Source organism: Halictus rubicundus, chromosome 1, assembly GCF_050948215.1.
Source record: "Halictus rubicundus isolate RS-2024b chromosome 1, iyHalRubi1_principal, whole genome shotgun sequence".
NCBI classification, from domain to species: domain Eukaryota; kingdom Metazoa; phylum Arthropoda; class Insecta; order Hymenoptera; family Halictidae; genus Halictus; species Halictus rubicundus.
Genome location: NC_135149.1, coordinates 25350492 through 25377469, shown reverse-complemented (window position 1 = coordinate 25377469; position 26978 = coordinate 25350492). Strand labels below are relative to the sequence as shown.

Here is a 26978-nt window from a genome sequence, read left to right as displayed (position 1 = left end):
GGTGGGATGGGTAGGGAGGGGGTCCGACAAATATCATCGCGATATACAAACACATTCCGGCCGTTCGAGCCCGAGCATTCATTCTCATCTCCGATTTTTCGCCGGCAACTATGTATTCTCCCCTGTTCGCGAAATTCAAGGTATCGTATGAATAGCCGTGGAAAGAGAGGAGTGTCGATGACGGGAGAGAGAGAGTGAGAGGGGGCGAGAAAGGGAGGGACGAGGTCATCGCAACGGGCAGGCGGCGGCCGCACGTGCGTGTGAGTGCGTGCAATTTAATGATTTCCAGCCGGAATTTCGATGACGGCAACTGGGAACGGGGGATGAAAATCTCCCCTCTCTTGCAGCGGCTCGGTGCGAGAAAGAGGGCTGGTTGTAGCAGAGAGTGAGAGAGAGAGAGAGAGAGAGAGAGAGAGAATCATGCGTTGGTCAGGGCCGGGTTGTGCACACGCGCAAAATCTCGCGGGAGAAACAAAGAAGAGGAGCGACACGGAAATCGGCGATGTGGGGGAGAGAACGATGGACGCGGGAAAGAAAAGGGGGTGGGAGAGAGAGAGAGAGAGAGGTGGGAGAGGGAGAGAGAGGTGGTTCGGAATAGAAGAGGAAACCTAGCTAGAGAGAAAGCGGAGGCGGAGGAAGCTCGGTGGAGAGCGAGCGGCGTGCACGATGACAGAGGGAGAGAGAAAGAGACAGGACGTAAATTTTCTAGCGGTGCGTTCATTTGTTCGTTGAACGAAATGCGAATGCATTATACATGGATTGCAGGGGACATTAATTTTCTGCCGTGGACGTGTAGTGGGCCGTGGAGGGCCGCTGGGTGGTCGCCGTTTCCACGGCCGAGGCAAGAGGGTTGCAAAGGAGGTGGAGAAGAGGGAGAGTCGAACGGAGAGGGAGGGTGAGTGTGTGCTGTGCTGTGCTGCGCTGCGCCCGTGCTGTGTTGCACGAGTGCATCGAAGAGGTGCACATACAGACAGAGACAGAGGGGGGGGGGATAGGAGAAGAGGATACACGCCGGGAGATCGAAAAGCCCAGGGAGAGAACAAGACGGAGAGAGACCGCGAAAGAGGCGAACAGAATCGAGGCCTCCGGGCTGTTTCGTTCCGAGCACACGTCCAACCACGTGCCAGCTCTCTTTCCGACCGCTTTCTATACACACGATGGTACGAGCGGGCTCGGTGATTTTGACGAGTGGACGAGGAGGATCTTTCTGCCGCTCCCTTGCCCGTGGATACCGAAAAAATTGATGTTTCAGACGATACCGTTGGACAGAACCGGTTCCCCGGATTTCTCGGAGGTTTCTGCAGGGTTGGCCAGGGTGAATAGCTGGCTAAAGGGTTGAGCGAAAGGGTTAATGTCGGGTACCAGCTTGTAATGTAGATCTGTGTGCTCAGGTGAGAGGAGAAAATCGTAGATATTCGAGATAGGTAAGCCGGAAATGTATGATATCGAGATTGTTGTAAGGGTTGAAAAAAGGTGAAAACGAAGGGTAGTTTCTATACACCTCGAGGAAATAACAGGTTAGATGTAAAGGGCTTTGCGGTATATATTCACACGTTAATATAGCAAGCTCATTTTTACAAAGAATTTTCTAACAAAGCTAAAAGAAGAATTGTTTGAACAGCAGGAAGATTCGCAACGAAATTATTACAAGACTGCATTCAACATTTTACAAAATTACACTGAGAAATTCTCTAAGACCATCCTCAACAACAAATCCTAAATATTCAACTGAATATTTAACCATTTGAGGACGAATTGTCGATAAATTCATAACATCGTAAGCATACATCTATTTAGTTTAATTATGAACACACACAGTAAAATATCGCGTACACTGTTAACATCTTGCACTACAATCTATTTCATGGTTCCAGTGATTAGTGTAGTTCATAATTCCCTAGAAGGCGAAGAAAATTGATATCTACTGTACGCCTGTATGTTCTCCAATCGCTGCACACTAACAACGACATAATAGAATTTTATTTCGGCTTGAAGGCAATTAAGAACGTATAATATTTATTAGTAGTCTGCGGATCTTTATGCGAAATGAAAAATGTTTGCGTCGACTGCAAGACGCAGGAGCGAAGTAAAAATGTATATCTTCTTTTAATTATTTTAACAAGTTAAAACCAGTACGCTGTTATCCTTCAATCTTTCTCATATTTCCACTATTTTAACACTAAACCTATCCGGTCAAAATGACCGTTCCAGATTTTTAATTTCACAATTACTGAAATGGTACAGATGCTTTCGTGGAAAATGATTAAATAAATATATTTAGGAGAGCATTACAATACGAACCCCACAAAATCCAAATAAATTCAATCTCGTCATTTTTATAAGACAACATGTAATAGTCACTTTTAAGCCTCGGTAGGTTTAGTGTTAAATTATGACCACCCATTTAAATTGTGGTAACCCATTTTAAATAAAATCCGCAGTCTATAATCTCTGTCCAGAATCCTCATCACGAGTCCCACTCTAAGTTTTAGTGCGAAGGGTTGATTTTTCCAACGAAAGTGTGCATAGAACTTTAAAAAAATCCTGGTCCTCGGGTTAATCGAAATTTAATCTAAAAATCGAGAAAGACGAAAGAAAGGGTTCCCATCATAAAGTGTATGAAAAAGAAAGGGGAATGAAGAATCCTCGGAGATCTCTCGCCAAGATTTCCGGGTCGTCTGCGCGACCCACCGAAAAATATCGAGTCGGAAATACTGCCAAAAATCTGGAAGGGGTGTGCTGATGAAATGGTGCGGCTGACAGGAGAGTTGGGGGTGGAGGGGGTGGTTGTCGGGGCGGTGGAAACGCAGGCTCGCGGGTCCGAGAGGCGGCGCGGCCGCTTGCTGACAAATAATCAAATATATCGCCACTCTCATTTGATATTCCAAGCTAGTGCAGGTGATGAATGTAATGACGTTATACGCCGGGCGGGGAATTACGGTCGTCGAGCAAAATTTAATGTCGATGCATGTTTAGCCGGGCGGCGAGAGAGGTACACGGAAAGGCATTAAACCGTCGCGGGGGAGTAAAAAGAGCATCGGGGACACGAATGTGTGTCCAGTGAAACGCATCGATCCGCTCGGTGTGGAGAAAGGAACCAACAAGAGAGAAAGAGAGAGAGAGAGAGAGAGGAAGAACACAGGGGTCGTTTGGTCAATCGTTTGAATAGCGAGCAATTAACCGGGCGTCAGATTTTATTTCCGCGGGCGAGATAAAGAAACAGAAAACAGAAAGCCGCCCCCCTGGAAAACGGAAGAAGAAGAAACACGAGGAGCCCGAAGGACGCGTACATTACAAAGTTAACGAAGCCACTCTCGATTCCCGAGGTTCGTCGAACGACGTTAATGGACCATTCTCCCGCGAACCGCCGCTTCCGGTTTAAATAAGAGCCGAGAGGCAAGAAGCGGCCATTGTGCCGGCGCAGGAGCGCGTGTTGATGCGCGATTTCATTCACCGGCTGTAAAAGAACCAAAGCTGAAGACGACCGGACCCCGTTCCACCTCGTTCGTAGCCCGATTATTAGCTCGTTTTTAATTGCGCCCCGACCAGATACCCCGGCTATCACTCTTATGGTAATATAAGTGCCCGGTAATGTAAGTAAGTGATGGAAACTCGGCCCCGGCCGGCAGAGATTGCCTCTCTCTCGCTCTCTCTCTCTCTCTCTCTCTCTCTCTCTGGCCTGGTGGATACCCGGCCGATTCCGGAATCGCAGATTACTAATTAGGGAGCACTAATTAAGGGTCGACGGCTGTTAGACCTCGCATCATTGATAAAGTCCTGGGAATTAACGCCGGGGCAAAAAGAACTCGTAAATTGTCGATCTTGTTTCGCTTCTGACAGCCGGAACGCGATTCTCCGAAGATTCTGACCAAATTCGAATTCTTTTTTCGACATTTATAATGTGCGTAAACCTTGGGAAATTTTACTGACTTCAGAAATAATACCAGGTTCACGATCAGATTGATTGGTTTGCGAAATCGTTGCTTTCTTCGAGCATTTCCAACGAGTAGGATTCGTTTCCGAATATTTTCTATTAATAATTTTTGCTACCTGTGTGTAGACTTTGGAAAATTTTACAGACTTCAGAAATAGTTTACGTTGACATTGAAATTGGTTGGTTTGCGAAATCGTTGCTCTCATCAAGTATTTTCAACGAATAGAATTTAGGATCGAATATTTTTTATTAAGAATTTTTGCTACCTATGTGTAGACTTTGGAAAATTTTACAGACTCCCGAAATAGTCTAGGTTGATATTGAAATTGGTTGGTCTGGAATAGGATTCGTTTTTGAATATTTTTTATTAATTTTTGGTCCCTGTGTGTACACTTTGGAAAGTTTTACAGACTTTAGAAATAGTTGAGGTTGATGATGAAATTGTTGGGATCGATTAAAAAAGCAAACAGTAGAATGGGAAAGGCGAGTACAAATAATGAGGTAATTTCCAGGTTGCCAGATACTCGACAGAGATAAGTGCCTGTAAAAATTGCTCGCATTACGCTGTAATATCGATTGCTCTATCAGATAAAGAATCTTTATTGCAATTTCACCGTGCACCTGAAATATTCTCCGAATTGCATCGGTTTAAATAAAATGTCCGTAAACATTGCAGAAAGCCTGCCGAACAAACTGCCAAGATTAAAACTGGCCCGATAAAAATTCATTGAACGTTCCATGTTAGTGTCAATTAAATAAAAATCTACATTGAACGTCTATCATTGAACGAGTTCTTTAACCATTCTACGTTACGTTCGACTAAAACGAAATTAACACTAAGAAACGAATATATACACAAATTCGTATAAAAAAACTATTCACTAAATTAATTCATTAAAACTATATTCATATTTATTCAAAAAATTCTTCGAGCATTCCGCGTTATTTGCAACTAAAAAAAGCCTCAGATCTCTAGCTAAAATAAAATCAGTACCGAAGGTGTTAGTTGAAAAAATTCTTTCAACATTCCAGGTTATTATCTACTAGAAAGAAACCTGCATTATCTTCGTCGAATCGCTGCGCCACGATTAGGTCTCGTCTCGTTAGAGTGAAATCGTAAAACGCATGAACCATAATCCAGTTTACATATTTCGGTTTTTTTTTTTAGTTTCTCGGTCGTTCAGCAGAAATGTCAAAAGAAGTTACATTGAGCAGGACGATCTATAAAACGGTCGAGTTCATTCTCGAAAACAGAAATTTCTTTTTCGTCGCGGTGCAGGCCATTCGGAATGGTATTAATGGATTTCCGGTAGGTAAAGCGTTAAAATCACAAGGTCTGCGCATCTGGACCAATTTACAAGGACTCGCCGCGTATAAGTGCCGAAGCGTTTACTAACGACCGTGCGTTAATTCCCGATGCGAGCATAACGCGCGTGCGCTCGTAGGTTTTTCGCCTGGGAAAGAAGGAATCCCATTGATAAATTCATTAACACCGTACCGAATGGTGATACGGTGTACGGCGCATCGGTGTTCCACGTAGATGGAAACGCGATAAAATTTAACGGGTGTGCACGAGCCGCCTAAATAAACGCCAATCATAAAACGGTGCCTGCTGGCGCTTGTAAAAATGATAAAGTAAAGCTCGTAAAAGTAATAGTTTACGTATTGGCTATAACATTTGCCACGCGTTACACGTTGCCTTCGGATCTTCCTTCATCTTCCCCCCCTTTCTCTCTCTCTCTCTCTCTCTCTCTCTCTCTCTCTCTTTTCTTAGACCGCGGAAGCTCCTGGCGTCCCCTTATTCACCGGCGGAATGGGATATTTTGCATTCATGTATTCATCGGGCGACACAATGCGATAAATAATTTTTACTTCGGTGTCCTACAGGCTGCGTCGACTCCTCGCACACTCCGGTAACAAGAATGTTGCCAGCAGTGACGTGTCTGGCCGTGGAATTTCAAGAGAACTTGAAACCTGTCCCGTCCGAAGATTCTTCGACAAAATTCGAATATTTATACCAATTATTTCGCTTTTATTACTCTATAACAAAAACCTGATTTGTTAATATATACGGGTTCAAAGTGTTTCTTACGATGGAAATCTCGTGTAGTCGCACTTCAAGTTGTGAATCGAATTGAACGCTCAAAGCAGAAATACCTGTTTATTAGGGTGGGAACTTGCACCTTGATTCGAAATAAAATTTTACTGTATAATTTAACCGCTATTTAACATAAATTGTCGGAAGTAACGTTCGGTACATTTCTACAGGGTTCAGACAAATCTGTAACGAAAGCCTCGAATCGTTATTTAAATGCAAAATTATGATCACTAGACTGCGGATGTTGATGCAATTTCCAATTTTTATAGACAAATCAAAATCCTAATTTTCATGGGAACGGAAACAAAACAAATAAAAATCGATCTCCTCTGTAGATCTAAAACAAATAAAAATCGTACTGAATCCTATCGAATTTTATGTTATAGCATTCTTTGAAAATTTTCATAAGCCATAAACGCATAAAGATAGGCAGTCTAAGGATCACTGAAATAGTTTGAACAAATCTGAAGTAACTTAAGAAACGCTGATTTAAAGTATCCGCTTTGCGATCGAATATATTTCGGTTTAATTTTTAATAAAACGCCCGGCGAAATCATTCCGCGGCAGCCATAATCCGACGATTTTAATGAAAATCTGGGCACGGTGTATCCTTAAAAACTCCGGGAAAATCGTTCTTATCAAGAATCTCGTATCCCGAGCGCCGATAAGCCAATATCGAGTCCCGTTGGATCTTATCGGACTATTTTTATTAAAGCTTCGATCGGTCTGAATAAAAGATGAATCCCAACGAAGGAGGAAGTATCCGATCGAAAGAGAGAGAGAGAGAGAGAGAGAGAGAGAGAGAGAGAGAGAGAGAGAGAGAGAGGATTAAGGAACAAAAAGAACGAGGGTAAAAAGAGGACCGGCGAGGAATGTCGATATTAATAAAAGTTAAATTGAGCCAATCGCTGGCACGGTGTTCCCCGTTGGCGGGACAGCGAGTAAAAAGGCAATAAAAATTGCAAGGATCCGTGCAGCTCGTCCGTGGGATTGATTAATGGCCGCGGAAGATATTACTCCGTCGACGGTAGTATCCGTAACGTTAATCGCGACTCGTCTAATAAACGTGCGATCGAAACTTTCCATAAATAATTTCACACGATTAAGATAGTTCCTGCGCGGCTTGTCACGCTCTAAACCTTCGATTCCGGCTGTCGAAATGTTACGAATTTCCGATTAAAAAGACGAAAAAGAAAAAAACAAACACACACGCGAAACGAGGGAATTAAACGCGGTTACGAAATATTGCGACGGAGATTATTAATGCACCGGCGACAGGAAGACACGGGACGGAAGCAACGAACGCATCCGTCGTTTTAAATCAGCCGGCGGGTTATACGGGTTGTTAAAACACCGGCTCTAATGGCCGTTTTAAAACGAGTGGCATTTTTTACGCTCACCCCTAAATCTCGCCGGTGATACCTGTTGCTCGTCCCCCGGAAAAAAGTTGTCTCTTGCTCTCTCTCTCTCTCTCTTTCTCTTTTTCTCTCTTTCTCTCTGTCGCTTTTTCCTCTCTTTTTCTCGTTTTACGCTCCCGTTCTCTCGGCTGTTCCCCGGCTCTTCCGAGCCAACCACCCTATTAGTATTAAACGATCGCGATAAAAATTGCAGTCACTCGTTCAGCCAGTCTCCGCATAATTTCGTGTAATTTTCACGTGTGAACCGGGAGGAATTAATTCCCCTTTTATCCACTTCGGTTTCCACCGATTCGATCTGTTCCCGTTCGTCCGCTGAAAAGCACCGAGGTGAATTTATTCAATTAGACGGGATACCGCGGCTCTCTCGCGATCTCTCCCCCCTCCGCGAATCTTTTTATGCACACGCGAGTACGTGCGAGAGAGAGAGAGAGAGAGAGAGAGAGAGAGAGAGAGAGAGAGCCTGCAGCTCCCGTGTTCCAAGCAAACGAGCAAGAAGCATTCAAGTCGTCATTCTTTATCGCGATATGGATTTTTGCGCCAGTTTTGCAGAACTGTTTCGCGTAGAGGAGGTTTTCAATTATCTTCTTACCGCGGATACGATTTTATGGGTTTATGCAATCAGCGTAATTGCGGTAATTAGGTGAACACGGTGGAAGAGATCGGGCACGGTTAATCGGCACGTGATCGAGATCGAGGCGATGCTTTTTCGAAAGTGTGCTGTTGCGAACCGATCCCTCTGTCGGATGAATGAACTAAAAATAGATTAGGGAATTAATTGACGGCTTGGTCGACGGGTCAAGTGAAAATAAAATGATAAATCATGAAATGGAATTTGTTGCGGAGGTTTTTATGCGCTTCGAAAAGATACTACGGGTGTGAATTATGAAAAGGTGGAGTGTGAGAAATTCGACTGTAACTTGACAGAGCAGTTAACAATCTGGTGATAAAGCTCGCCGAGAAAACATGTATAGTAACAAATGTTAATACTATTTTTGCCGTAAGAAATTTTCTAATTGATATATTCGACTTGTTCTTCGCCCTGGCTTCTATAAAACGGTCCACGAAAGTTTTAATTTGCATAAAGATTCGCGAATTGGACTGATTCCTAGTCGCGGGGCTGAATGAATAAATATTATTATGTAGTTAAAGGTAACTGAGAAAGTTTATACAGAATTTTAGAAAGATCTTAAGGTGATACTTGGTGGTCTGAGTGAACACTGTACCACTTAACAACCAGAATTACCGAGCCCTAAACGAAACTATATTCCTATATAACTATATTGTTTATAAAATCAACAGGATTTAATTTATTCGGATTGCATAGGATGGTAGCATGCATTTGAATAGAGTATACTAACAAATGTCTCAAGAAAATATTTCTACCATGGTTAAACGATCGGTTTAATATATGTTTCATATAGGTTTCATATTCTGCAATTATTAAACCTATAAAAATGCATTACTGGAAAATAATGGAATAAATTTCCTTGCTCCAACGTCTATCGTAAAAGAAATCACGGAAAATCTAAATAGACTGTTGTCATCTTTGTTTCTGTCAATATTCACCAGCTACAGTGAATTTTCGATATATGTCAACAACACGGGTCTTGCCAGCGACATATATCGTCCAGGAGACATACCCGAGCCGTGTTATGTTTACACTCCTGTGCACTCCTCCGCCTCTCGAGCTTCTTGATCCCTCGCGTATACCCCACAGTAGTGGGGATAATTCCGCGACGTTTATCACCCAGGCCTAGGCGACATATATAGAGAAATCACTGTACTTTTAGTGCTTGGTGGGTTTAGCGTTAACGGGTTAATTTCTCTGGGCAACCGACTCGTTCTGGTCACCGAGAACCAGAAAAAAACCATTTTGTCCGAGCGTTTCATCGTCGTCTCATGAGACACACATTTCTGTTTGCAGGTGAACGACCGTACAAGTGCCATCTACCGGATTGCGGGCGGGCGTTCATTCAGCTATCGAATTTGCAGCAGCACCTTCGGAATCACGACGCCCAGGTGGAACGGGCGAAGAACCGGCCGTTCCAATGCAACATCTGCGGCAAAGGCTTCGCCACAGAATCCAGCCTTCGTACCCACACGTCGAAGGTCAGTCATGTATGTACCAAATCCGACGTCCAACAACACCACCACCACCACCAACAACAACAACAACAACAACAACAACAGGCATTTTGGCTACATATCGCGGTGCTCGCACACGACAATAACGAAACAATCCGGAGAATCGGGTGTCTAGAAAATCTCGATCGGATACGGTTGTACACACGGTTGTGCGATTCTCGCACACATCGATCTCTATCCATCGTATCGATAACTCACTGTTGTCTATTTTTTTTTTATATATATATATATATATATACATTATTGGTAATATCGTAATTCGCTAAAAATTCTCCTAAAGCTGGAAACGCTCTTCTTATCGGTCGTGCGTACGCCTAATAATAATAATAATAATTACACAATAACGTTTAACCGCGGCACGGAACAACGCGTTTCTCTGTATTCACACATGGTGGCGGGTGGGTCACGCTTCTCTCCGTGCGATCTGCAGATCCATTCCCTTCTCGATCGATAGGCATCCACTTTCAAAACCCTCTCAAACTGTGTCGTTCCATAGCTTCGCTACAAAAAAAAAAAAAAAAAGAAAAAAAAAATCGGCAAACCGACCAACAAGGCTAACTCTCTCGGTGCACGGTGACCAGCAGAACTCGATGCACGGTGGCGAAATCGATCGATCCTTCGACAAATTCGATTCTGAACGAATTCGATAAACTGAACATCGAGAAGTCCGACACCACCGTGCAAAGAGCTTTCGCTCGCAGTTCGCAAGTGCAACGCTCGTTTTTCCGTCGCGGTCCCCGCGGAAGAAGAGATCTCCTATAACGGTAGCTTAGATCGTTCTTGCTGGGCTCTTCGTTGTAACGCTTCTGGGTCTGCTTTTTGGTGGTTGTGGGACTTCCGGCCCGGCTTCTACGTCGCATTCTAGAACGGGAGTTCGCAGAGCAAAGCTAGGGGGGGTTCACGATTCGAAGTCGTCTAAACCCTTCTCAAACACGTATGCGTACGTATCACATATACATATACGAACCATCGAGGGACGTTCTAACAATCCCCGGACTTAACGAGACCCTGACGAACCTTCGTCTTCCGAGACACCTTTTTCTACGAACCTCTACAGAGACGGAAGACGCGAATCTCCGTCTTTCGTCATACGTTAATGAACTTCTGTGAGAACCGTGGCCACGATGCAGAATCACGCCGTTCACGAGGTGTTAATCCGAACTAGCGACAGACGAATGAGATGACTCCAGAAGCACCCCTGCGAGCATACAGTCTAATATCAGAAAAAAGAGGAAATGCATTGATAAATCGAGAGAGAGAGAGAGAGAGTCGGAGAGCATGATGCCTCGGGGGGATCGCCGAGGAAGAGGAAAAAAACAGTTCGGATCTGGGAAAAAGATTGTTTAAGGCTCCTGGAGCAGGAGAGAAAGAGAGATAGAGAGAGAGAGGGGGGAGGGGGGTTTAATCGAATTCACCCCTTCCCGGATCGCTGGCGCTCGCTCGGGCACCGATTACCAGAGGAATCTTGTACCGTGGGGTGGTTTTTTGCCGGGGCTCGTCGTAGCAACTGAATTTCTCAACCCTTTCGCCGCGCCGGGCACATGTCTTGGCGAAAAAACGTGGGAAGGCATCTGTCGGGAGCCGTGTCCGTGACTCGGTCCTGCCGCGCCTTTTTCCTCCTCCCTCTCTCCCGCCTCTCCGTCCTCTCCTTTCTTTCGTTCTTTCTTTCTTTCTTTCTGTCTCTCCGCTCTTGCATCCTCGCGTTCTTCGGGGTTCGCGCTTGCGCTTGCGCGCGCGCGCGCGCTCACGGTTCTTTCAGCTGAAAAACCACCGGGTAGACTCGGGCCGATCTTTTTGCCGGGGGCCAATTAGGCCAGGCATGTTGCGTAACCAGTCGTAAACTTAACCTACCTTCGTCGAGGAGAGCCGGCGAAAGAGGAAGCGATAAAACGAACCGGGACCGATTATCCATTAGCGTCGCGACCAACGAGACCCGAGACACGGACAACCGCGCGCGCGGCACCGTGTTCCGTTTTCTCGAGTTGCTCGGGTCCTGCGGGACCCGTGTCGATCGAAAGTTTCATTAATTGGGAACGGGGTGGAGGAGAGTCCGGGGTTTTTCAGCGAGCGGGGAATCGCGGCGTCGGGAATCAGGTGCGTCGGACGCGCGCGGCACGCGACCATAATCCGCGGGCAATAAATATCCGTTCTTTCAGCGGCCGGCTCTCGGTCGGGGATCGTTTAATTGAAAGCTAATCCGCGGCTGAAAGCTTACAACCTCTCTCTCTCTCTCTCCCTCTCTCTTTCTTTCTTTCTCTCTTTCGCTCCGTCGATAAATCTCGCGGTAGAATCTCGGGGTTTCCGCGAGAGAAGTGAAGAAGAAGCAGAGAAAGAATGGGGGGGGGGGAGGGGGGAGAGAAGAGACGAACTTCGAGGAGGAGGAAAAATCGCCGGTTAAAAGCGGATGAAAAGAAGCCGAGAGGAAGAAAGGCGACGAGGAGGAGTGACGGGCCGGAGGATCTCGGCGATGGAGAGAAGTAATTAAAAGCCGGCCAGCGCGACAGAAAACAGAGTCCCGCTCTCGGAAATAAAATAAAACGAAACGAAACAAACGGAGGGCGGGAGGGAAGTGGAGGACCGAGAGAGCCCATCTCGCTGCGGCTAATCGAATTTTCGCCGGGGCAGATTTCTTGAAATTGTTTTCGCTATTCCAGGCTATCTGCTAGCCCCTTCCTCCCTCAACCCCTTCCCCCTCCTCCGTCTCCGTTCGTCCGTCGTTACTTCTTGAACCGGCCTCGCTCCGGCCTGACAGCTAATGGATCGTTCTGTTTAAAAAGAACAAGCAAAAATAAAAAAATAAAAGAATAAAAAGAAAACCACCGGTGACGGACGAGAGGAAGGAGCGCAAGAGAGAAGAGCAACGAGAGAAAGGGGAAATGAAAGAGTTATACTGTGGGTCGAGGCCTGGCGTGTCGGCGAAACATTATCCCGGCCCGAGAAAGACAATACACTCCGAGCACAATATTATAATAGGCCGGAGCGTAAATGTATTATGGAGAACGATCGGTAGCCAGCCATAGAAACTTGCGTTTCCTACGACTCTCCCCCCTCCCCTCCTCTTCCCTCTCCGTCCCTTTTCCTCGGACTCCCCACCACCCCCCTTTTCACGAGATCCTACCCCCGTCGTGTTATATCCGCTGTAACACGCTTCTTGTACGAACTGTTACCCCTTTCTTTGTTCCGCGAAACGGTCGGGCAACGTTTCTTCGGAGCGATCCCGCGAACGAGACCCGCTTTCCGCGACGCGAAGGACGACCTCGTTCGATAGTTCAGGATGGACTCGGGAAAGGGGATTCAGGACGGAATCCGTGTGTTTCGACGTTGGTGCACGCGAGAACACAACAGCCGCGAACAGCTCTCCGCGGGAAAGTTTTCCTCGGATTGTATAATGCGCGCGCGACGCTCCGCGGAAAAATCGCACCGACGAGATAAGATAAGACGCTCGATGGCGAATCGTCTGTCGCTCGAGTGACCTACATGCTCGTCTTCCGAGCGCTGGTTTTTCGATCGATAGCGAGCGCTCGGACGCTTTGTCTTTGCGTTGCGATTTTTCTGGGGGAGGGGAATTTTTGACGATTCGACGGAGCACGATGCGTTTGCTGATTTTATTCTCGATGGTAATTGAATGTTCTATAGAACGTGGGAGCATTCGCTGATCTCATTCCTGTTGGTACCGTTTTGTCGGGTATTGTGTAGAATGTAAAAGCGTTCGTTGATTTTATTATTCGCGGTACCATTTTGTTGAGAATTGTGTAGAATGTAAAAGCATTCATTGATTCTTGATGGTAACATTTTGTTCGATATTATGTAAATGCACTAATTCATTTTGTTATTCACGGTACCATTTTGTTGAGAATTGCGCAGACAGCCCATTCGCTGATCGCATTCCTGTTGTTACCATTTTGTCGAGTATTGTGTAGAACGTAAAAGCATTCATTGATTTCATTCTTGATGATGCCATTTTGTCGAGTATCGTGGAGATTGTAAAAGCAATTGATTTCATTCTTGATGGTATTATGTTGAATGTAAAAGCACTCACTGATCTTGTTCCTGTTGGTATCATTTTGTTCGATATTATGTAGGATGTGAAAACACTATCTGATCTTATTCTCGATTATACCATTTTCTTTTATTATCATGTTTAACGTAGAAGCATTTACTGATCTTCTTCTTGATGGTACTATATTGCCAGGCATTATGTACATTGAGTACATTCATTGATCTTATTTTTGTTCCATTTTCTTGACGGTACCATTTCGTTGAGTATGATGTAGGATGTAACACTATTGGGGATTTGTGTCGAAGACTGATCGTTCCGTATGCACCAATGAAGAAAGCACTGTCAATAAACTGCGAGAACGTTTTTTATGTCATATTCTTTTGAAATTAATGGGGTGTGGTTTTTAAATGGGATGTTCTGGCATTTTTACAGTTCTCTTGATTCTTCAAAGCATTAACACGTAAATTTTTCTCAGATAGACTCAGTAACGAGATGTTAGTGAATTTTCTAGTTTTAATAAAAAGAATAAAAAGAAATTGCTGAAAGAAAAGCTTTAGCTTGTAATGGAAAATATGGTACTTCAGAAATTGCCAAATTGATTGGCTGTACAGAATAGAGCCTAGTGATGATTCGAGCCACCATAAACGCTCAATAAAACATCAATGAATTTGTAATATACCAGATTGTTTAAGTTTTAGCAGATCACAATTAAAATCTTTCACAGACTTTCAGACAAATGTTCAATTTTCTTCTACAAGTCAAACCAAAAATTATAATAATTCACATTACGTCTGTCAATGTTGAACCAATTGAGAGGTATAATTTCAGAACGGGTTTTCATAGCCGAGAGAAATAAAATTTTTTTTTAATTTATTTATTTAGTGATGGACCACAAAGGGCTCGGACAGTAACTTCAAAAACGAACGTAAATCAGCCATAATTTTTCACGAAAAATTCCCACACACAGTCCGAAATCCCCCAGAACTGCAAGAAGACAGTCCAGCAAGTAAAAAGCCAGAGTCCGCTGAAATTGAAACATCGATCGTTTCCGAGAGGTACACGACTCGCGGGTTGGTAAAAACCTGAAAAAGCGTTCTCGCCGTTTATCGAACAGCCTAATAACGAGGTGTCGACCAATTAAGGAGAGAACTGTGGGGGGTTAAACGTCGAAAAAAAAGAAGAAAGAAAGAAAAAAGAAAGGAAATTCGGAGCACTGCGAACTCGTGGGTGGCTGGGTTTCTTCGCTGCTTCTGCCGCGTCTTTACCCACTTTCGCGTGGCGCGGAGCCTTCGTATTTATCTGTAGTTTAGCGGTACAAGGGTTGAATGTCGTGCAACACGATACGCAACCCCTTCTGCCGGCAGACTTTCTCGTACCTTCGACCTTCTTCCGACTCACCTCCGGGGGCCTTCTCCTCCCTCTTTTCACCCCTCTTCTACCCCCCGCACCCCCATCGAGCCCCTTCTACCCTCTTCTTAATTGCCCGAGCGCGCGGAGCCTCGGTAAAAACTCGTTAGCCATTAGATTTATTTTTCCTCGCCACGGGGATCTCGTTCCGTGTTCTAAAAACCGCCGCTGCTTTCTCTCTCGTCGAGACGTACTTTTTATTATTTTCTTTTCCAAATTTTCACGTCGTCGTCGCGATCGAAAAACCAAAAAGAAGAGAACGAAAGACGTCAAAATTCGAAGGACTCAAAAAAAAAAAAAATGAGAAAAAATTATTCTCTCACGTGTGTGTGAAACTAACCAAAAAAAAAAAAAAAATATGTCGACCAAAAGAAAAAGCACCCTAGCGAACACGAAAAAAAACGCTTGTTCCTCAAATTATCTATATTCCTCTCGTACGTGGGACGTTGGATGGGCATTAAAAAAAAAATGATGATTAAAAAATCATAGAAAAATGTCGAATGTTCAAGACTACGAATTAATATGCAAATTGATCTCCATTTCATGCTGGTCTCTCTTTGTCGCAGTGTTCCAAGTACCCATGGCAACGATTAAAGGTAAAACGATCGGGTCAATAACGGCAGAGCCCATGGGAATTCCTTTCGGGTGTAATTTTCGATTTCTCGCTTTGCAAACTTTCGCCTTTCATGATCTTTTCCACGTAGATCTGTGCTCCTCCGTTCTCGGGAAAAGAGAAGCAAAATAAAAACAAAAAGAAAAGATAAGAAAAAAAAGTGAACGGGTCGTGCATCGATACTTTCACCGAAATGAAAACCAAAAAAAAAAAAAAAAAAAATAATAATAATATGAAACAGGATAAAATTCGAAGGAGAGTAGAAATAGGCGCCTCCACGTGTTTGGTATTTGGCATTCGTTCATTTAATTAATTGACTCCCTACCAACGTGTCCCCCTACCCAGAGGTCTCGAAGGAGTCTCCGCCGACCATAATCGAAACGATTCCGTGTTCACCGATCTTATCTCGGCCTGGAAACGTCGTGTTCGCGTTACCCGTGTTGTGCACGGTATATGGGCCCGCGAACTACATGCTCCTCTCGATTTTTCGACCGCGTGATTTTTTGGTTATACTTTCGCGGATCGCGGAACGCGAAAACTCACCCCTCGCGGAGCAAACATCGTCGCCTGGCGAATCTCCAGAAGGACTTCCGCCGGTTTCGCCGCGTTAAAATAGAAAACTGGGACGGCCTTACGTGGCAGCTCCGCACACCATCCTCACAGAAGAAGAATTCTTTCGGCGAAAGGTTCTGGTAATTATACACGGCCGCCTGAAAACGAAAAGTTAGAGTGGCTAACGTTATTTGTGGTCTTGCGATCTTTCGAGCACTTTCAGAAACTCGCGAATTGCAAAAACTGATTTCGAAGTATGTTCCTTTATGAGTGGACTGCGAATTTTTATGCAAAATGTAAAGTTTCCAAATCAGCTGAGAAAAATATAAATTGAAAGCCTCATCAGAAATAGTTGTATAAAAGAAACTGATATTTTACTCATTTTTGGTTTGCAATTTAAATCAAATTATGTTGCATTCATAATGTCAAATTTTGAGAGAAATCTCAACACAGGCAGAAAGAGATCAGTCATTTTGGATAATGATAGCGTGATAGTGCTCTTAAAGTCTTTTCAAAAAATTGTCCTAAAAGTTTTCTCATACATGCATAAAATACGCAGTCAATTACGTTAAAAATTAATTTTTATTTCATAATGTAGTCGCTCAAACCGAGTTTGATTTGGATTTATAGGTTCTAAAAGAGTTAAATGAGTAATCGGTTTGATAAATTATATATGTAGTTGATCACACAGGTTTGGTTTCATTAAATGAATTAGCTTCATTTGGAGAAAATCTTTTTGAGTAATAATCCGGTAGTCTATGTGTTTGTTAATGTAACATTGAAGCAGACAAAAATATAAATTCAAGAATGTGACATAGTTACGCTTGAAAAAATAATTAGAAGAAAAGAACAATTACAATTCTGCATTTGCTAAATTAAATAAAGTATAACTGTTCAATGACTAATACTCTTCGGCTGATTTAAGTCTATTGGATCATTTTTGTTATAATTTCTGTAAAATTGTAGAATTTTTTTCCATCAGTATTCGATTCTAGCGCAGTAATGTCAATAAATCAATAGCATCGAGTTTAATAAATAAATAATCCCCGTTTAGTCTATTAGAACGTTAAATTGCAATCTGATAAGAATAACTCCGACGAAGGTCGTTTAAAGTTCAACTATTACACATGGTTGAACGTGTCTCTTTTGTGGCTTAAACGTTACAATAATAAACATACTATATTACAGAAAAATGATAACCTTGAAATCGAGACAAAGGGCAAGCTTAGAAGCATCCTTATTCTGTCGTTCACCGAACCCTTTCGAGATTGTAAAACTCTCTCGTCAAGAGCTTTCTTCGCACGACCATAAATGACAGAAATATTTTTATCGTCATCTGAAATAATTCAAAGATTAGCGTAGAGCAGCTAATCCATTTTACAGAAAGCATATTATTAATGTTTACGTCTTGAGTAACATTACTTATTTATAATCGCAGCATCATTTGTGCTTCAAACATATAAACAATAAAATTTCACAATAATCAACTATAATATTTCTTATTACATACACTAAAGCTGGTAGCAGATGAGTAAATATTCAGTAAAATTGATAAATGTCATTGCAGTTCATATTAAATATTCTTCAGAGACTTTCATGTTACCGATTCTAATTGTTCTTCATTTCTACAATTCCATTAAATTTAATCACTTCAATTTAATTAAATATTTTTTCTCCATCTACAAAAGGCACGCAATTCAATTCATGCCGAGCCTAAAGTACATCTGAATTAAATCTGTACATCTCATAATTATCTTCTATAAGTCATTTTCTCATTATTACTTAACATCCGAGCCATAAATTCTAAATAGTTTTTTCTTTAAAAAAAAAGTATCTCAAAGCGATGAAGATTGAGTAGGCAACAAGCAAAGTTACTCAAAACGTTGATTTCTACGACGTATAGTTCGTAAAGCTTTACGAAAGCTCTTCAAGCTCATGAAAACCGATCTATCCTGATCTGTATAATTACCAAAATTTTTCCATTATAAGAAACGCGAATTATCCCCTCGTTCTCACCCCTCCCAAGAGCTCCGACATTTTTTCTTCTCGACCGGTGGCCCTATTAATTTTTTTCACACAGAGACTCCGCCCCTGCGGGCCCTTTTTTTCCCCTCCCTCTCTTGGAAAGAAACCCTTGTCGCCTCGCTCTCGATCACCGAACACGGGCGAACCTAATGAAATCATCGCCGCGTACAAGGGTGGGAGATTTGCTGGCTATTGTCCGCGACACCCCATCGTTTTTTTTCCTCCCGGTCTCCCGACCGCTATTGGCGCAACATTGTTCCCGATTCAACCCTTTCCCGTTACGGTTCCATTTTTTTTTCTTTCTGATATTTTTAACGTGCCCGGGGCTGATCGGACACGCATAACGCGCGGATTACCAGCGCGTGACACGCCCGGGGGATGAAAAAGAGAGTGAAATAATAATCGCGAAAAAGCGTCGGGGCGAGAACACCAAACACGATCAAAGAAATCGCGGATTATTCTCGCCGCTCGGCCTACGGCAACACTTTTTTCTATCATCGACGAACTATAATAACCGGATATCACCGTCGAAATCCTTCATTGTCGCCCGAGCAAACACGCAAGCCCAGCAACCCCTGAGCTGATCGTTGTCGATCCTAACCAGGAGAGTATTATATTCATACGCAAATTAAAATTAACGTCCACGGTACTGCGTTTGGCAAACCTGCTGGAAATAACAATAAAAAATTTGATCCAACAATTCAGACGACTGTGGACGTAGAAAGACTGATAAAAAATGAATCACGAGAAAAGAGAAAAGAAATAGGAATGTGAAAAGCAAGAACAATGTGGGTGTGAAGAACCGTCGTACAAATTTAATCCCGTTAAAGGAGCATGACTTCAAACGTCCCGTTCCGGGATCCTTCGTCCGCAAATATCGACATAAATTGTTCAAGGTTTCATCGAACACGGGATTCAATCTTTCAATCTGTCAAAAACGAAGAAAATTATTCAGGAGTCCTATAAGACATTCTATTGAGATCGAAAGAATATTTTCGACCTAGCTCCAATAAAGTGAGGGTGGCCTGTACAGTGAACGAAATGAATGAACACTTAGCTGCACGCCTCTGGAAAATAGCATTCGCAAATCGTTGTTTAACACGTGAAGTGCCAAAAATCAATCCCAGAGATTCTTACAAAATCAGTGTAATTTAATGAATGAAACCGAAACTAGAATTCCAAACTTCCTAAGAATCTTCTGAATAAAATTCGGTTTAGATAAACACAAACACAGGATATGCCACAATAAAACTGAATTTCTAAACCTAGTAAAAAATCGCTGTCATTCATACGTGACTGACGTGGCAGTTAACGTGTCAATGTCCCGAGCGCTGTTTCTGTAAGTCGTGTCATTGTTAAGATCTTGCATTTGGTACACAAATTCCGGCCACCCTGTCCCTTGAGAAAATTGAGAGAATAAAAGTAGTATCTCATCTGGGAGGAATGGAAAAAATAGAAATAATATAGGGAATCGAAAGAGTGAAAAGAATTCCATTTACAATGGACAGAACTGAAATATTTCAAAAAATCTCATCCAGCGAGAATTTAAAGAATACCAAAAATCTCACCTAGAGAGAACTGATAGAACATTAAAAATCTCATCAACAGGGAGTTCAAGAAAAATTGAAAAGGGGAGAGATAGTTACCTTTCGCCGAAGGAAAATGGCGCGCAGAGGCGTTCTTCGGGACGTTCCGCGTGCGGAAAAATCGCGGTGGATCCGATTAATAAAATCGAAGACAATCCGGTGGGCCCGGTTGCGAAACTCAGGCGACGACGGTGGCGTCGTGGCCAAGGAGCGGAGGATAAAAGAGCAAAAGACGGATATCTTTCGCGGACTTGGTTTGTTGTATGGCGCGAAGGTTGTCTGCCGGCGAGGCTCGCGGCCTCGTTGCGGCTAAAAGAGAGCCAAGGAAAGGAGACGGCTGGCGAACCGGGGGGGAAAAAAAAAGGAGAGAAATGACGGGAAAAGAATTGCGCGCCGCGAGAACGGCCTTCGGAGTTTATCGCTTTTGCTCCGGAGAAAAGAGATGCTGCCTCTCGGCCCAAGGCAATTTTTGCCGAGCTTTTATCTGGTCACGGGACCTGCCCGCAAACTGCGCGAAAAAAAAAAATATAACTGGTGAACAAACATTGCCAGAATATTCGTGAAACCTGAAACCATATTACAGAGATCAGTTCCTTTAGATCTCATATACGTTCGATTACTACAACTTAATTCGTGATCGAGTAAACAAATTTTTAAGGGACTAAAATTTCAATTTTCACTCTTGAAAAGAGTCGAGAGAACAAAAATTTGCAACATTGATCAGACAACTTTGTTACTGAGATTAGGTTCAGAGAGTTGAAGGATTAAAAAATTCGAGACAACCATGATCCGGTACTTTAGGGATGTACTTTCGGGATTGTCTTGATTGGACAGCGTCGGGGAGCATGCAGCGCTGTTCGAATGCGAGGCGTTTTCTTCGAACGCATTAATTTCCGGGGCAAAAGCGTGTTCCTCGATCTCCGAAGCTCGCGGGACAATTACACGCGAGCGAACTCCCTCGGGCCGATCAAAGATGGTCCCTTTCCGTGAACACAAAATGGCTCCATCGAGCCCAGCGTCACGCATCGGTTCGCGTGTGCTCACACCCACTTCCTTTTTACGCCACTCCCTGGCCCGAGACCGCTTCGAGCCGCTTCAAGAATCATCGAATAGAAAAACAACGATCGTGACCGTTCCGTGCGTCGTCGTAAACAACAATGTCAGCGTTCCTCGCACCGCCGTGAACGTCGCCCTAATGAAAACTGCGCAAAAACCAACGGACATCTCCATCTTCCTTCGGCGGAGCCCAGAAGAACCATAGTGTCCCTTCCGTCGACGAATAAAATCTTCAATGATCTAAGAAAGGAGAAAAAATCGTCGATTAGAATTATTACGTTCACGTAAGATTCGGTAACAATTGAAGATGGCCAACAGATGGTCAGCAGCGGAGTCGCTTAAACAATTACTCGGGAAGTGGATGGTAAAGGCTGGAGAACGAGCAGGGGAAAAATCACGGCTGAAACTGGAGAGACTATGACTCCCAGGAAACACTATACCCTGCCAGGCAGCTAAGAAGCAAGAAACGCATCAGTAACCGCTTTCTTTACATCCTCCTGAAATTTTCAAAGTAGTGCCTTCTACGTGGCCAAGCAGTTATCCTATCAGCGGTCTCTCCTACGACACTGAACACTTGAAAGGCTACGTACTACATACGTCTTAAGTGTACCGATGAATCGGTCCCGCGATGTGATCTAAGAATAAGAACAAAGTAGCATAAAGAAAAAGAGTCGAAAGCTTCCAAGGCTGAACGGAGTAGCATAAGGAGTTCAGTTCCTTCCTAGGACACCGAATCAAATTGAAACCGGCCTGTCTCCTACGTACAGTTTATTTACCAATGAATCTTCTCGATGCTGCACACTCTACTCCCACATACGGTCCAGCTACCGATGAGTCCTTCCAGTGCTATCGCACAGGAATACAAGGAGAAAGAGCCTCGAATACTAGCAATCGAACTGCTACCGAACAGAAGAAGTAGCACAAGGGACTCGAAAAATCTTCCGCCTACGCTTCAGGTACCTCTAGCGAGTCCTCTCGACGAAGAGCAAACGAATAAAAGAACTAGCCCAAGGAGAAGCTCGAACGCTATAGTCTCCGCGCGGTAAGACGGTTAGCTAGCTCTGGACAAAAGAACTCTCGCAACGACTGGAAAAACCAGGACTGCCGGTACACCACCGGGAGCCCGTGGACGGAGTCGAGGGACCAGGAAGTGTCTCGGAATTGGGGATAGAGAGAATGTGTTCGACCGGGCATCGTCCGCGCGGACTCTAGCCGAGAGAGATGAATCTGGTCACGGCGAATCATAAAGTCCCTTGGGGATTCGCCCACGCCTGCATCCACTCCGGTGGAGAGAGCGTGTTCCGTCCCGGAGAGAAAGAAGGAAGGAGAGGTTGCCGACGAAGAAGAAAACGGCGAACAGAGAGCGAAACAGAGAGAGAGAGAGAGAGAAAGAGAAAGAGGTTGGAAGGTGAGGAGCGAGGGGAGGGGCCGAGGAGCAGAGGAGAAAGAGCGTAGAGAAAGAGAGAAAGACAGGGCAGGGGAGTAGAGCCGTGGTATTCGCGGTGCAAAAAGCGAGGATGCAGGCAAAAAAGGAAGAGTGCAGCGAAGAAACCGGTTTTTTCCAGTTGGGCCAGGTCGGGGCGTCGAACCTACGGACCGCAGCCTCCCTCCGAGAATAACTTGCATGCTGCAGCGGCGGCGGACGACGTCGACTTCACCGTCTTCCTCGCCTGCCGCAAGCTGCCCGAGGTTGCCCCAGGTCCGGGAAGAAAGAAGAACGGCCCGGCCGAAAGCCGGAGGCCTGCGCCTTCGAAAGAATATCCTCTAACCCGATCAACAAGAAAGAGAGAGAGAAGTACAGTGTCTACTCTGTACACGTTCCAAATGTCTAGGAGACAAAAGTCCCAGAACTATCCCTACTGGGGTATACCCTGTGAGCAGTCATGAACCTCGTTGTCCTTTTCTACAATAGTATCTCCCGGACGATACACGTCCCTGGCTAGACCCGTGTTTTGTAAACACTGTGGCCGGATGAGAGCAAGGACCCCCTAAGCCCGGAGTTTCGGCCCCCTCGGTGACGTCACCCGTCCGTTGGCCCGGGTCAAGGAAGTTCGTCGTTGTCGAACAAAAGGCCGGGAAAAGAAACGGGGCCTTGGCGCCGGTAAAATATACACCGGCCGGCTAAAAGAAACCGCGAAAACCTCGCGCGGCCTCGGAGCGGACGCGCAACGCTCAGGATGATGATCTCAGTTCGGCATCGCGCCGCTCGCCGTGCGAAAAACTGCGCGTGATCCAACGTCTGACGATTCCACGAGCGGCGGGGAGGGGAGGGAAGGGTGGTCCTCGGTGGCACGGTCGCTAAAAATACATAGCAAAATGTACGCGAAAGGGGAGAGAAGCGAAGCCCCGTATTCTGCTTGGCAGCAAAGTGGAAAGCGAATCGAAAGAAGAAGACGATGAGGAAGAGAAGCGAGGAGGGAATTGGCCGGGCGAAAACGCGCGTAAGGTCGACGACGCCTGGTCTTATTTTAGGCCGGTGGTCCTGCCCGAGATTCGGCTCTCTCCTTGGTTCGTTGATCGCCTCAACTCGGTCGCGGTTGTCCCAGGTCCGGGAAAAAAGAAGGGCACGAGTCGCCCTCCCTGGGAACCGGAGGAGAACGTCGACACACGGAGAGAGAGAGAGAGAGGGAGAGAAGGGAGAGAGAGAGAGAGAAGGAGAATAACGAAAAAGGAAAAGAAGAGGACCGAGGATCCGTGAAGAGGAAGAAAAAGGAGAAGAAGGATGATGCGTTGTATCGTTGTCGGGGGCGGGGAGTTGGCAGGAAGAAGGGAACGAGGCGAGTGAAGACCCGAAAACTTTCGGGTCATTGCCGTCTGGTCTCGTTTTAGCCTTTCGTTCCCTCCCACCCACCTCCTCCTACCTCCTTCTTCTTTCCGTTCCTTCGTGGTTCTTTTTCTCGCCGTTTTAAGCACTCTTTTGAGCAAGGTTGACCACCATGTTTTTCCTCGCCGCGTGCCCCTGCCGCCTCTCTCGCGTGCGTATATAAAACCGACCTTCGTGCTCGCTCTCTTCTGAAAGGGAGAACGAGAGAGAATGAGAAAGACGGAGAGAGAGAGAGAGAGAAGGAGTAAGAGAGAGAGAGAGGCGCGATCGAGGCGAGGAGAAAAAGAGAATCTTGAAGGGAAAACAGAGAGAGAGCGTGGGTATGTTCGTCGGAGAGTAAAACGAAAACGGGTGGGTCGAAAAAATACGTACACGACGACCGCGAAACTGTTCCTTAAACACGAGGTCACGCACCAAAATGACGAAGACAGATACTTTTCAATGAGGACGTCGAATTTCGTTCATATCACTTCATATTTTACCTGTTCAAACAATGGCCTTTGTTGCCGTCGCGTCGCGTCGGCTTTTTAACTAGCTTCTTTTAAGAAGCATATATATCTACGATCGAAATTACAAGTGTAACAATATTTGTGCAACAACAGCAACAGAGGCCATCAGTGATTGTGTCGTAGTAGCTAGTTTGTGATCTATGCTTTGCATTCCCGTTCAAATCGGCCAGGCCCGCGAAGATCGATCGGATCCACAGACCCAGCAGCTGCGCCGATGATCTACCACGCAGCAAAAGCAAATCTTTTCTGGTGTGGTCTCCCGATCGATCTTGGCGGGCCTCGCGCTTTTACACATTCGCCTGTCTGGGCTTCGCTTTCTCCTTCCTTCTGCCTTCCTCAAATTACACGTCCTTCCGTCATTTCACCATCTCTCACCGCCTAACAGAAACGGATTAGTCGAATCTGTAACCAAACGCTCGTCATTACTCCCCTTGTGCCGTGACGAGCGCCGATCCTGCTCCAATTCTGCACCTTCAACGCTTCACCCTTGCGTCCCTGAGAACGTTCATCTCGACTGACGCGGCAAATGAAAATGATCGGCTGAAAAAACAGCCGATTCGTTCTAGCTTCTTTTAATTTAATTGTGGTTTCAGAACGATGGACGTGTGTAGACTTTGATTTATCCGAGTAGCTTTACGATCATTTATACAGACGTTCGTACGGTGATTCTTGTTAATCATTAATTGGTCATGCGCCTTCTGCGAGACCACTTGCGAGTTTTACCGCTTGCGAGTTTTATAGCGGTTCTTATGGTTTTTCATTAAATTCTTGTTCCTCGTGAAAAATGAACGTTCAAATTCAGTTTGTATCAAGTTTTAACAAGTCTTGTCATTTTTCGTTTTTCCACTTGCTTCTGAAGGGATCACAAATCATTTGCAAAGATTTATTTCGAAAGCTCCACAGTTCTTACGGGTTTGATTAAACGTGTAACTGTTCAAACGTCGTTCAGAGAAAAATTGAACGTTTCAAACAAATTTTGTCTATTTTCGTTTCTTGTTTTTTTTTCTCAAAGGGAGCCAGAGGGATCAGCCAAAAATCACACGATTTTATGTCAAGGGTTGATCTCGTCTAAACTTTGCACCCTTAAGTCCAGGGTTCAGATCCTCAGGATTAATTAACACTCGAGCAACCGAGGGTCAAGATCTGCCTTCTCGCATTGCTAGTCACTGGTCTTTTTCTATTTTTCTACCGAAATATTTTGTACAAAAGTCTGTTTAAAAGTACTCTCTACAAATTTCAATGAACGATGACTCCACAAAAATTAATTCGATTTAAAATGATTACTGCGAATCTTTGAAACAGGAGTGGGCAGAGTATTATTTCTATCTTGAAATATTCGAGTAAAATTCAAAATGGTTAAAAAATTCAGTTTCGATTTCACGAATGAAACTACTTCGAGGCGTTGGTGTTTTTTTAAACTAACGCAGCTAACGTGTTATATATTGAAATCTTGACTTTGATCAATTTCATCCCGTAGTATAAAAATTTATACAGTAAATTCTAAGAAAAGTAGAGTCGGAAGCTCGTGTGCTAACAAAAGTATGTTTTTTCAATTTTGACTTCAACAAACTCTATCCAGTAGTCTATAAAAATTTAAGATAATACAATAAAATAGAAAAACTGATAGAATCTTGCTATTATTACTAACTTATTTATTTACTTAGTTATTATTAATAACTCGTATAGGGCCGGTGGCTCGAGTGTTAACAAAAAATCCTGTTGGGACCGTGGAGAACGCGTCGAGATGTACTTGAGCCTCCTGAATCCCGTAAGTTCCTGGACCAGACACTCGAGGTGAATTCCCTGTTGCAAACAGAGTAAAACAGAGATGAAAAGACAGAGATGAAAGTCGAGAGAAAAAAAAAAGAAAGAAAGAAAAGCGAATAAATAGTAAATTTAGAAAGTAATAGTCCGTGGTGGCGGAGGCAAATCGGTGCCCTAACTCTCACTGGTCAATCGTGTTCTGTTCTGTGCGCTGCCTGTCCTGCGCTTCTGGTTCGCGACACTCTGCGGTGGTATTCTGTGGGTCGGCTGCTCTCTACCGGGTGCGCCGCGTGTGCCTGCTTCCGGTCTCTTCTTCTTCCGGCCCCCGCAAAAAAGGAGTTGCAACAGCGTGTTGTGTTCCAGCAACACGCCACTCTGATCGGCGGCCCGAACGCAACCAGCTGCCCTGTCTGCCACAAACTCTTCCTCAGCGGCGAGGCTCTTATGGAGCACATGAAGCACACCCACAAGGACCCGAATGCCTCCGGCGTTGCCAGTAAGTATCTACGGATAATCGAGCACCCTCGATTCATCGTCCGTGTCATTCTTTCTTTCTCCGTTGCTTCTGTTTCTTCTTCCGAATCCAGGGTGTACGCTCGGAGGGGAGGGGAAGGGAGACCGTACACCTGTCTATCGCGTGGCTCTCTTCTAGGCCCACCGATCGCCGATGCGCTTTCTAATTACTGGTTATTCGGAGACCGTAGATCAATCGGAAATTATAGATTTTCGGGGTTTTCGTAGCTTCGCCGACCGACCGCCCCGGTGGCCATCCGCGCTGCTATTAAGTTGATTAAGGGCCCCGGATTCTTGAATTGACCAGTCCGAAAGGGGTGATCTGGAAGAAATTGAAAGAAGGAGTTGTTAGATCATGTGATTTTTTGAAGAGGGTGGACTTTGCGCACCGTTCAGAAAATTCAGGCATTCGTATTTCCATTACGTTACATTAATTTGAAAATATGGAAGCCAAATAGGAATTCATTTCTCTCTTTAGTGGCTTCGTTAAGATATTATAAAATTCTTGCAGTATTTTTATTATTTCAAAATTGC

General features: G+C 44.5%; 1 protein-coding gene across 4 annotated transcripts in view; it reads left to right on the top strand.

Moving 5' to 3' along the window:
* The window catches only part of Dati (zinc finger protein datilografo), a 131592-nt gene that overhangs the window by 90560 nt on the left and 14054 nt on the right, over nucleotides 1–26978 (top strand). For 3 of the 4 annotated variants that reach the window (XM_076796195.1, XM_076796180.1, XM_076796170.1), the window contains exons 4-6: nucleotides 9375–9568; nucleotides 15569–15598; nucleotides 26268–26427. In XM_076796195.1, coding sequence (XP_076652310.1) covers nucleotides 9375–9568; nucleotides 15569–15598; nucleotides 26268–26427 — 384 coding nt within the window. The remainder of the gene's footprint in view (nucleotides 1–9374; nucleotides 9569–15568; nucleotides 15599–26267; nucleotides 26428–26978) is intronic. The other variant, XM_076796188.1, reaches the window with a different exon arrangement.